Source organism: Mus caroli, chromosome 10 (assembly GCF_900094665.2).
Source record: "Mus caroli chromosome 10, CAROLI_EIJ_v1.1, whole genome shotgun sequence".
In the NCBI taxonomy this organism is placed as follows: Eukaryota; Metazoa; Chordata; class Mammalia; order Rodentia; family Muridae; genus Mus; species Mus caroli.
The window spans coordinates 65,082,545-65,095,625 of NC_034579.1; the positions used below are offsets into that span (position 1 = coordinate 65,082,545).

Genomic DNA, 13,081 nt, shown 5'->3' on the forward strand with positions numbered 1-13,081 from the left:
GTGAGCACACACAGGTGAGCTCACTCAGGTGAGCACATGCAGGTGAGCCCACTTGGGTGAGCACACTCAGGTGAGCACACACAGGTGAGCACACTCGGGTGAGCACACTCGGGTGAGCACACTCGGGTGAGCACACACAGGTGAGCACACACAGGTGAGCACACTCGGGTGAGCACACACAGGTGAGCACACACAGGTGAGCACACTCGGGTGAGCACACACAGGTGAGCACACACAGGTGAGCACACACAGGTGTGAGCACACACAGGTGAGCACACACAGGTGAGCACACACAGGTGAGCACACACAGGTGAGCTCACTCAGGTGAGCACACACAGGTGAGCACACACAGGTGAGCACACACAGGTGAGCACACACAGGTGAGCTCACTCAGGTGAGCACACACAGGTGAGCTCACTCAGGTGAGCACATGCAGGTGAGCACACTTGGGTGAGCACACTCAGGTGAGCACACACAGGTGTGAGCACACACAGGTGAGCACACTCGGGTGAGCTCACTCAGGTGAGCACACTTGGGTGAGCACACTTGGGTGAGCACACTCAGGTGAGCACACACAGATACTCACACAGGGCCACAGGGCTCCTATGACCTCAGAAAAGCAAATGTGCTCATGTCTGTCATCATTGTTACTTATGTAGCACTAACAAGGGCCAATGTGTCTTTCTGAAGATGGTATATTGTGTGTGTATGTGCGTGCACTTGCATGTGTAAACGCGTGCATATACATAATTACTTGCTGTGATAGAAACCATTCACACTAAGCACTTCCGCTATCCCCCTCCCCCAGCAGACTCCCATGCACCTTTCAAACTTTGCCCATTTCTTTTCCCTGGTCCTCCCTTCTCCACACGATTCTTGGGTACCAGCTTGGAGTGTTCACTTACTTTTGTGTCTAAGACAGACATGATCATTTCTTTGGCTTCCTTCACATCTTCTTTCTTCCCAGAAACCTTGATGTGGGGATCTGGAAAGAACCAGAAGGAAGGCTTACATGAGACGTCACACCTCCCTCAACTGCCCGCTTTGAGACCGATTCCGCAATATGAAACATTCCACAATAAACCCTGTAGTTACTGCGCTGTGTGTATGCGATCACTATAATCACAAGCATAGGAAAGTAACCAGCATCCGCATTTATCAGTGGTATTTTTTTCCCTCTTCTGAAAATTGGATGAGCAATTTACCTTCAACCTGTGCAAAATAAGCAAATCACACCACTGCGAAATAAAATAAGGTATTTATGAATTCTACTTGTGAATTGAGTTCCCGTTATATTCTTGGCGGCATTCTAAAGATAATAATTTGTTTAATCCAAGCTATTGCTTTGTGAACTTTTTTTTTTAAACAGAGAAAACCAATGCAGAAAGCAACAATAGTAACTTGCCCTAGAAAAGTAGATTTTACAAGACTCAGACCTGGCCCTATAGTGCAATGTCTTCCAACTCTGTCCACAATTTAAACCGTGATGACGTATTACAGAAAACATCCTCATGGGCCAATGTTCACAGAACAACAAAGTCCACTTGGGAATATTCCATATTTACCCAGAGTTCATTTTGAGTGACTAATACACAGCGTGATTTCTTTATTGACCATGATTGTAAATGGGGAAGTGTCCAGTCACTCAAGAGGGATTACTGATCGCCTTCACTGCACCAAGGTCTGGGGAATGTGTTGGTAAAGACGATTCCAGCACACACAGGCCTGAGTGATGCACAAGGAGGCTACACAACATTTCACAAAGCCTTTTACATGTTATACCTAATTACCGTATGAAGGAGTGTGGGATGTAAGATGTAAGGGTTGGAGAGCCGGCTACAGTAGGGGAGAGGCCCATCAGGCTCACTAAGAGGAACTGGAGCGAGGGCCAGACACAGCCGAACTCTTCCAGCAAAGGGAGGGTCCTGCACAAGTCTTCAGGTCAAGGTGTGTTGCCTTGCTGTTAAGGTCTGAGTCTGTTGTTAACAGACAGCCCTGAGCTCCCTGCAAAAGGGCAGACTCTTTCGTCAGCTGGGGCGTCTTCTCCTCTGAGGGCTCTGGATCCCATCTGAGGAATGTCATGTGATCCTGCACCTGAGATTTCTGGGATGCCTCCCCATGCTAATGAGGCCTCTCAGTGCCTTAGCCTTCAGCCAATGACCTCCCCCCACACCCAGATATTCTCACCTCACAACTAGATAACCATTGGTTGGTTCAGCCCAAAGGTTTCTGTGTACAAGCCCATCCTGAATAAAGGTATATACCCAGGATAAGATCGTCTCAGAGAGCTGTTTCATTGCCGATCATCATCGGAGAAGGCCTTCTCACTCTCTCCCCACCCCCAAGGCACTCGCTTCAGGGGGACCGGGATCCTGTGCGATCTGGACTCTGCTTCATCCTTCCAGCCTGGTGTGCAGTGGCAGGCATCTGGACCCCCCAAGCGGGAGAAATCAAGGACACAGAACCACGAGGATGTGTTTCCATTTCTCTTTCACTGGGTTCCTAGAATTGAGTAGTCTGGGAGTTCTGACACCTTACTGTCCAGCCTGGTGCAGATGAAGACCATCCTGGGGTAAGTGGAGAGTCCTTTGTCCATTTGTATTAGTGATAAAGTCAAGGAACGGATATGATCCTCAATAGGTCATGATCATGGTCTATGAATTCCCTGAGTCCTTTCTGTCCAGTACAGGAGAGAGATCCGTAAACATCCAGGTACCGTCCACAACCATTGAGCCTTTTGTTCTTCCAAAGCAGGAATTAATTACCCAGTTTAAGGACCCAGAGTCACCGAGTAGGGATTATATCTGGACTACATACTTCGGGATGTCTCCACTGCCAGCATACCCCACAGGTCAAGGTCAAGTCCGTGCTGAACACATCACCTATTTTGAGGTGCAACCAGTCAATCCAGGGGGGAGCCCAGGGAAGGAAGGAAAGACTACCCAGCTCCTCTGACACCACAGCTGACCACACCCTGCAGCTTTGGAATGTGGAATATGGGCTGAACCCCCACTTAATCACCCCTTCACTGGCACCCTGCCCTTCTCTGCCCTGTTCCCCCGGCTACTCCTGACTGAGGCTCTCCTTATCCCATTATCTTTTTAGCCCTGTCTCCGACATTTGCAATGACTTTAAGATTGCTCGAAACTTTCCAAAACTGTTTTTCATAGGCTCTAAGTTTAGGGAACCCAAAAGCAAGGCACACCGATGCCCACCCACCACAGTCTATGAACCCGTTTTTATCTGGTTTCACAGAAGTGACAAATGATTCTGAAGAATATAGATCAGTATTATTTACACACACACACACACACACACACACACACACACACACCCGCGCTCCATGTGCAAGGTATGTTAACTTGTAAACCCATTACTTCCCAGGCTGGATAAACACTAACATTCTTATACACACTAAAATTCTTATACACCTGCACCTGTAGAGGTGCAGGCATGCTTAGTTTAAGGATAATTTGGTTATCAACCTTCTTTCCAACAACAGAACAATAAGCAAAAGGAAAAACAAAACAAAACAAAAAAACCAACAAAAACAAAAACCAAAAACCAAAACCACATCATCAGCAAATTTAGAAGTGAATGAGCACCACCTAGTGGTCAGAAAGTGAATTATTCAATGAAGCTGGGACTGTACAATGCCTTCAAACCGCTAACCCCAACCCTCAGGTTCAGCTCTTGTTGGGAAGTGGCTCTTTGATTAGCCAAGCATAATAGAAACAAAGGAAAACAAACACTACCACATCGGGTAAGGGGGCTAAGATGGCTAGGGACATGCTCGCTATCTCCCCCCACCCTTTGGGTCCTCTCTTGCCTTTACTTAGAAGACACGTGCATGCTGCATGCTGCCTGCTTCTAGTTTGAACAGAACCTCAGTTCATTTCTTGCCATGCCTGAGAGCCAGTGCCTGGTGAAGATTTCAGTTTAAGATCGTGTAAAATCACAGGGGATAAATGTTGCATTCCAATTCACCCTAGAAACACTTGACAGTGAGTCGTTGTATTGACCCCACTGATAAGCACAAAATGAATTAGGCATCAGCCAGAAAGCATCAAAAGACAGAGAGCTGCAAGTCTGTTCAGTGGCACTATGGGTACAGACTAGGGATGTTATAAACCAAGCAAGTCACCCACACCCACAGTGGTACTGAACAGACTAGCAGCACTCTATTGTTGAAAATGTCTATATGAAGGAGACTCTAGGCTCAGGTTCCTTCATTTCCGAGGTAACCATGAGCACTGGACATTTCCAACAAAATTCTAACTTTCAGCTAGTCTGATCCTAGTATCAGAGGTGTGCGAGAGTGTTGGTTTTCGGATTCAGACCACACCCATCTGCTCCTGTCTTTTAGGCGTGTCACCTCCCATGGAAGAGAGGAGACTGGATAGCAACCACTCTCATTGAGAAATACAGCTGTGCTGGTATGTGTACACCACAGAGGGAACAAAGGAAAATGGGCCTTGCTCTGTGGAGCTCGATACCTTTCACAGGAGTGTTCTCCTGGCTTCCATCTGTGAGTTCATAGACACCCTTGATGGTTCCAAAACCACGTTTTTGGTAAACATTTTCGAGTCGAGATGCTTTCTGGATCTAACCTTCAGCTTTGTCGAGCTTTTAGGAAGATGGTCTGGCGGTGCAGGATTTTTCCTGTCCAAGTACATTAGTGCAGCGGAGGTCTGTGATTGGACAGGAAAAACGGAGGCGGAGCTAAGGGTAGCCACTAACAAGCTCTGTGGGAAAGTCACAGAGAGACTCTGGAGGTCAGTGGGGAATGGGGAATAATGGGAAAGAAGGGAGAGGTGAGAGTGGTAGGAAGAGGCAGAGAGAAGGGGAGAGGGAGGTAGGGCGGGAGAGAAGAGAGAATATGGGAGGGAGGGAAGGAAAGAAGGAGGGAGGGAGGGAAGGAGATGGAGGGAGGGAGAAGGAGGGAGGAAAGGAGGAAGAGAGAGAGGGAGGGAGGGAAGGAAAGAGAGGGAGGAAAGGAGGGGGAGGGAGGGAGTGAGGGAGGGAAAGGGAGGAAAAGAGGGAGAGGAGAGAGAGGGAGGGAGAGAAGGAAAGGGGGAACAGAGAAAGGGGGAGAATAAATACAGAAAATATGGCACTATGCTTGAATATTCGAGGTCCCTATTGACTCCTGATTTTTGTTGCTGCTGCTGCTGCTGCTGCTGCTGCTGCTGCTGCTGCTGCTGCTGCTGCTGCTGCTGCTGTTTTAATGCTTGCTGCACAGCTGGCGGAACTGTCTAGGAGTCTGTGAAAACTTTAAGTGCAACAAGTAGATCAGGGGTTTAGAGCTCTAAAATATATTACCCTTCACTCCCTCTGTAAACTCTACCCGCTTCTGATCCACAGTGACATGAACAGCTACCGCCCCCCCTCCCCCCCCCCCGCACGTTGAGGTAAATATTATTTGGGGGTTTCTACCCCACATTTGATCATTTAGTTACCAAATAAAAGACACAAAACCTTTACAATAAATTTTAATAGCACTAGATCTGGGCAGATATCAGCCCTCTCTGCTATTTTGTCTACTTCCCTGTCAATAACCCTGAGGTATGTTCTGCCTGGATCGCTCCTACTCCAACTGGCCAGGCTTCATGGCCATACTCTCATGATCCACCAACCCCATGGCACCTTCTTCCTTCTCTTCCCCCCTCCTGGTCTCTGCCTTAGACCCTCTGATGGTGTGCATATGCTTGGCCCAAAGAGTGGCACTATTAGAAGTTGTAGCACTGTTGGAGTGGGTGTGGCCTTGAAGTAGGAGTGCCACTGTGGGTGTAGACTTTAAGACCCTCATCCTAGCTGCCTGGAAGTCAGTCTTCTAGCCTTAAGATGAAGATGTAGAACTCTCAGCTCCTCCTGCGCCATGCCTCCCTGGATGCTGCCATGCTCCTGCCATGATGATAATGGACTGAACCTCTGAACCTGTAAGCCAGCCCCAATAAAACATTGTCCTTATAAGAGTTGCCTTGGTCATGGTGTCTGTTCACAGCAGCAAAACCCTAAGACAGACACCAAGCCCAAGAAAGGAAGCCCTGCCTACCTCTCTTCTGTTAACCAATCACAGATAACTTGGGGGGCAAGGTTTACACAACAAAAGCTGGTATATGTGTGAGGATCTCTCTCTCTCTCTCAGATTTATTTATTATATACATGTGAATGCACTGTCACTGTCTTCAGACACAACAGAAGAGGGCATCAGATACCATTACAGATGGTTGTGAGCCACCATGTGGTTGCTAGGATTTGAACTCAGGACCTCTGGAAGAGCAGTCAGTGCTCTTAGCTGCTGAGCCATCTCTCCAGCTCCATGTGTGAGGATCTCTTCTTCTTGAGGAAATTAGACCTTGGGATATAGAATCTAGCCTTATAATACATAGCAACAAACCAAACCTCAGCACACATAGTCGTAGCTCTCTCTGTCTCTCTGTCTCTCTGTCTCTCTGTCTCTCTGTCTCTCTGTCTCTCTCTCTCCACTAAGTCGCTGTCAGCTTTGGTGATCCGGGGCAGACTGGTTAGCTTCCTTACAAATCCACATTGCTTTACTGTAGAGTAAATACTACAATATTTCTGTAATTTACTGTAGAGTAATACTACAATATTTCTAAGACCCCTATTAAAAGTTGTCTTTATTATTTTTAATTACACATATGTGATGTGTGCCTGGCATGGAGGAGGGACTGCACCCCTGGGGCTGGACTTATGTATGGTTTGGAGTCTCTGACAGACAGGTGCAGAAGCCTAGGGTCCTGTGCAGGGGCCACCCAGGCGTTTCACCTCTGAACCATATAATGTTCTTAAACTAACCCGATATCTTTATTTTGCAGTTTTTGCGCTGTCTTGTTGTATGTAGTTTATCTAACCTCTAAGGCATTTCCAAGAACCCTAATGCTAATGTGTTGGCACGGTGCCCTCTGCCCCAGCAGAGGGAGGGAGAGCAGCCCAGAGATCTTGGCGTGGATCAACAGCTGGTGTGGATCAGCAGCTGGCTTCCCAGGCCACAGCTTGGCCTCCTCTTCTGCCTTATTCACTAATGTGTGATTCAGTATCAAAGTAGATGGAAAACAGAGCTCGCCCGGCTGGTATTTCCCTAATAACGTGCTTCATAAGACACAAAACAAACGCATTGCATCTCATATGCTGACAGGATTTGGCTTCAAACTTTCCTTGAACAGAGTCACAGCTGAGATATCACTGACACGACCCCGTCCGTCCCCCGGGTCTAGATTTGATTGCATTTGCTTTAGGTTGGCAAACGACTCTGGGGATCAGCAGAGGTGAATTCAACTTGAGGGTGACCAGCGGCTGCTCATACTTACTGTGGAACAATTAAGTTTCTCTCTGGACACCTCAGAGATAGACTTGAACTTTAGTTAGGGTTTTTATTGCTGTGATAAAATCGCCACGACCAACAGCAACTGGAGATGTTTATTTTAGCGTATAGGTTTAAGTTCATCACTGAGGGAAGTTGGGGTAGGAACCTGAGGCAGGAGCTGATGCCGAGGCCATGGAGGGGTGCTGCTTACAGGCTTGTTCCTCATGGTTTGCTCTGCCTGCTTTCTTATAGCATATAGTACCACCAGTCTGGGGGGGGGGGTGGCACCGCCCACACAGAGCCGATTCCTCCCAGCCCAGAGGTGGTACCGCCCACAATGAGCTGGCTCCTCCCAGCCCAGGGTGACACCGCCCACCATGCACTGGCTCCTCCCAACCGAGGGATGGTACCGCCCACAGTGTGCTGGCTCCTCCCAAGTCAATCATTTTCAAGAAAATGTTCTATAGGCTGATCTTATAGAGGCCTTTCCTCAAATTGAGGTTCCTCTCCTCTCAGATCGCTCTAGCTTGTATCAAGCTGACAAATAACCGGGTAGGACATTTGCTTTTTACAATAAAAGCTTTACATAGGCTGAGGTAGCAACATCTCACTTTTATCAAAAAGATAGAAAACCTGAGCTGGCCGATGAGCCCTGACTACAAATGATTTCTAGAATAGAACAGGAACAGAGTAATACAGAGCCTAGAGCCAGTCAAGGAAGGTCCTTTCCCAACAGGTACCCCAATAAACTGAGTCTTAACGTGATGTTCAGGGTAAGGCCTAGTCCTCCTTGCCTACCTTGGTTTAAAACAGAAAAGAAATGTTACCACCTCAATAGCCAACAGGAGAGCAAAGGCTGTCTAGAATCAGATATATGTAAATTCAAAACCCTAGTTTGCACAGGAATAATGATCACACACTGGGTGGGTACCCATCTGTTGGAATCCAACAAAGCCCAACATCACAGTCCTACCAAGGCGGTCTTTGGAAGGATGATGCTCAAACTCTGAGAAAGAACAATTTGTGACACTCAGTTGACACCAGGAAGTCAAAGGAGAAAGCATCAGGAAATGGCCTTGGGACATTTTAACTCAGTTGTTCAGCTCTGCTTAGAAACAGCTATCCCTGTCGCTGGAACTTGGAGAAGGCTTTAGCTTTTAAAAAAAGGAAAGGGTGAGAGGTACATCCATGTACCAAGATGGCGCCCATAGGTCCTTCTTCAGTTGGATAGAAGGAGCAATGAGCCTTGGGAGACACAAGGGTCAGGCCTTTTGTGGATGAAGCACTAATTTCTCAACATGGTGACTAAGATTTGGAAATATAAAGATATCAGTCCATCATCATGTCCTCCACCAGCCTCCAGCCTTCGGGGGAAAGGGAACAGGGGAAGGAGGGCTTAGATGCATCTTCTCTGCCTAGAGTCTAGAGGGACTTCCCAAAGCTGTTTGATGCAAAGCAGAGTTATAGAGACTTGGGGGAAACCTAGAAATAATCTCAGAAAAGAACAACAGAACACACACCAAATACGAAGCAGAATCAGGGCGCACCAGCAGGAATAATCAGTACCAGATGTCCTCATGGAGCGTGAGAACAGAATCAGAGGGAAAGGGCTTTATTGTACCGATCTATTCAAGGTGACACAAACTAACCTCTGTTGTAAACCGCAGAGGTGCCCTGCAGGTGGGAGACAGGTGTTTAACAAGTGCAGAGCTGCAGAGCCAGAAGAGAAGGAAGTTAGAAACGTAACTAGACTCGGCTTTTGGCATCAGCCCTCTATATTCCAGAGATAAGGAAGAGGATTCTGGGAAGAGGGAGTTGAGGAAGCCAAGTGCCAGGAAGAAATCTGGAAACAGGGGAGTCTGCACAGGGGTCACAATGAGGTCACTGCACAGGGGACGTTAGACAGGCCGCTTTAATGAGGAGGGGGCAGTGCCCAAGACACGCAACATGATCTTTTAAAAAGTGTTGCAATGACCTAGGACCCAGGAGGGGTATGGCAGGGAGAGACCAGATCAAATACTGGCTACCTGCAATGCAACGGAATCCCAGTCTGACCTCAGAGGCCCCCCAATGAATGGGGGGGAACACATGCATAAGCCAGGAAAGAGCCTCCCCAGGAAACTACTGAGATTACAGCAGGTTATGAGGACAGATCTAAGAGCCAGAAATGACCAATGCTTACTCTCTCCAAGGAATACAGGTCATCATGTGCATGATAGGCCCCGGGGTTCTGCCTGTGGTCATCCACAGCCAAGGAGGAGTGTGTCTTTTTAACAACATCTGGGGCTGTTCACAAAACATCTGACACACAACTGCTGGCTGTCGGTACAGAATAAAGGGGACACACTCAGGAGGCCAGCAAGTCCCGTGAATAGACATGTGACACCACACACACACGAGAGAGAGAGAGAGAGAGAGAGAGAGAGAGAGAGAGAGAGANGAGAGAGAGAGAGAGAGAGAGAGAGAGAGAGAGAGAGAGAGAAAGAGAGAGAGAAAGAGAGAGAGAGACTGGAAGAAGAAACCTGAGGAAAGAAGAATTTAAGTCACAATCAAGGATGACAGGAGACAAGCAGCCAGGTACTGGCCATGACCTTGAAGGTACATCACTTCTGTGCTGTCTAGTGAGACAGTTCCCTTTGTTATCATGAAGGACAGCTCAGAACAGGTCCCATGACTGTATGTTATAGCCTGTGTTTCAAGCTTCCTCGCATGATCTCAAGAAACTTGAAAATATGCATGAAAATTTAAAACGTCTAAAATTAAGGAACTGGGCTTTCAGGAAAACTATCATTGGAAAAATGCCTAGGGTCCTTTTTCTTTTCCCTCCACCCCAAAGATGCACATTCTGAAAATGGTCTCACATCCCTCCCCCTGGGCCTGCCTGTTTCTCTGTGCCTTGTGGTCCCCCCACTCTACCAAAGGGAAATCGGGCCTTAACCCCTTAGTCTTGGGAGATGTGTGTCTTCAGGGATGGAGGGCAATTTGAAATAGTTCTTGAATCACAAATATCTTTAAATCAAGATGCACCAAGCACTTGTCAAAAAATAATACTCTGTTTACGTATTGCAAGTAATGGCAACTGTGTGTGAGCTCTGGCTTTAAAATTTTGCTTTTCCTGTGAACAACAACAACAGCTCCTCTCCCCAAAAAGTCTCAGAAAATGAACAAAGAAGCCCTCCTCTCACTTCTAAAAGGAAAGACAGTCAGTTTCTCTATTCCCAGAAATTTGATAAGTCAATTCAAAAGGCACTAATGATCCCATGGGGACATGAGTGAAGGATATGAATAAATAATTCAGTGGAAAGATGGTAATTATATAAATATGAATAAAATTCAACCTTAATCGTTGTATTGATAAAAAATCAAGAAAAAAATATGCTTTAAATAATTTTACAGACAGCAAAGTCTCTCTTACATTCTTCATGAAGTTGCATATTGCTATAAAATGCCTGGAGTAATTTGGAAACATAAATAAAGACTTAGAGTATTATTTCTTTTTAAGGATATACACATATTGAGAAGAAAAAAGCCATATTAATAGTGATTACTTCTAAGTGTAAGAATCATGGGTATAATTTATCTCACACTTCAATCTCCTGTGTATTTTCCATCAGAAACTAAAATATTCCCACATGAGAATTCAGAGGGTGCCATTCACTTCAATTACAAGCTCATGATGTAAAAGCAAATGCATTTAATTTAGAGCCTTTGATATTCCAGGCACTCTTGCCAGGATCCCTTTAAGAACAGAGACCTTTAAATGTTAAGGATGAGGGCTGGACAGCTTTCTCAGGGGCACAACTTGGCAAGGGGCTTTTGGCCATGTACATTGTCAATGTTTTTGTCCGGCATTTGCTGTGCTGTTGCTCTGGGTAACTTACAAACATACTCATTCCCTGAAACCAAGTCCTCCAGTGAAACCGAACAAGAGTATTGGGGACAGCGTTATCACCACTCAAGAACTAGATTTGAACAGAGTTAAGACGAATGGTGAAGGCCCTGTGCTTGTGCCCACTAGGAACTGTCCCTGGGACTCTTTCAAATATCCACATCCACATCTCTTTGTCTTTAGTACAGTTTCTGAAATCCTGGAAAGCAAGAGCAGGATGAGGAGAGGTTGCCTATAATACTCTTTCTTTGAAAACGATTCCTATCTTTTTCTTGTTCTCCCGCGTCACGATCCCACCCAAGAAAGTTGGAAAAGTTGCACATTACTGTTGGTCTCTGTGCCTGAGAGCCTTCTATGAACGTGTGTTAGTAAGAGCCTGAAAGGATGGTACCTTACTAATGGAGGAGTCTCGGTGATGGCCTCTGAAAAGATCAGATTCATCTTCGTAGAGGTGTCCCCATGGTTGGTGGTGGCACTTGGTGATGCTCTAAATGCCCGTCCTGGGGTGCTCTGGCTTTTGCTCTGCTCTAACTTCTTGGGTTTCTGGTTTGCTCTCCTGAAGCTACAGGTATGCACACATGACCACCATTCCACTGAGAAGTCCCTTGGCATGGGTTCCCCCTGTGATGGTCTTGCCCAAATTCACAAAATCCTCCTGTCTCCCAACACATATCATTATCCATCCCTATCCATTAGCTTGCTGCTTCTGCCTGCAATCTGTAAGCAGTGCTTTGGTGGAGCTAAGCAACAGCTCACTCTACTTTCTGCCGGGTCTGATATGATGAACTGTTTCCCTGTCCTTGTCCTCCCTCAAGGAAGACTTCCAAGTGTATGGGAGGAGGGCATTCTCTATTTGCCCTTGACTCTTTTCAACCACAAACATTTGGGAGGGGAATTCTATGCTCTACAAAGGCTATATTCCCAGGGCCATCAAGATGGCTCTGAAGGTAAAGATGCTTCCCACCAGGTCTGATGACCTGAGTTCTAGGACCTAACATGGTAGGAGGAGAAAATAAGAGTCCCGAAAGTTGTCCTCTGACCTCCAAACACACCCCATGGCCCAAGTGTATGGCATTTGTCCACCCACACAAAGTCAATAAATAAATATTATGTTTAAAATAAAAAAAATAATTTTATCCTTTAGATCTTAGTAGATGCTCCTTCCCAAAGACTGATTCTTTCCAATGTAATCAGTCCACGGGACTTGATCTCACCGCAAAGCAGAAACACCAGTACAGCTTACTGCCTGTCTCTGCCCTACCTCCAACCTGCTACAGGCGCATTTTCTTCATCTGCTTATTACTAGAAACATCCTGGCACTGGCAGAGGTTCCTTGATAAGTGTGTGGCAATGTGTTATCAGACCTCTGAGAACTATGTGTGGATTCAACAGCATTTTGAAATCTCTAATGGTTTCCTGGCCTCCTCCAACTTTAACCTCTAAAGGCACTGACTGGTATGTGCCCTCCAGTGGACACCCACATATTAAATAAATAAATGTTGTTTTACGAGCCAACTTCAAATCTACTCAAGGGAGAGGGGTGTAACTACTGATTCAGCCAGTTTCATACGGAGGAGGCTGATGGGTTCCCCCGAGTAGCTTGCAAACTTGCCTATAATCGCACTTAAAGATGGGACGCGTGCCCTTTCAGTTACCATTGGAGGCACAGGAGAAAAGGGCAAACACCAAGGACCAAAGATTTGCATGAGGAGCCGCAGCTGAGTCAAGTTGAAATGCAAACCCTGTTATTAAAAACCTTGCATGCTTCCTCGGAGTAGAAATTCTTCAACTTTTATCCTTTCTCCGCCTTGGCAGAAATCAGTTCTTTTGCATGAAATCTAATTTTTAACTTTCATTAATCTAAA

General features: G+C 46.4%; 1 protein-coding gene across 5 annotated transcripts in view; it reads right to left on the minus strand.

Moving 5' to 3' along the window:
- Bicc1 (BicC family RNA binding protein 1) overlaps window positions 1-13,081 on the minus strand; it is a 219,437-nt gene that overhangs the window by 37,280 nt on the left and 169,076 nt on the right. For all 5 annotated transcript variants that reach the window (XM_021173984.2, XM_029482954.1, XM_029482953.1 and 2 more), the window contains one exon: window positions 906-985. In XM_021173984.2, the coding sequence (XP_021029643.1) occupies window positions 906-985 (80 nt within the window). The remainder of the gene's footprint in view (window positions 1-905; window positions 986-13,081) is intronic.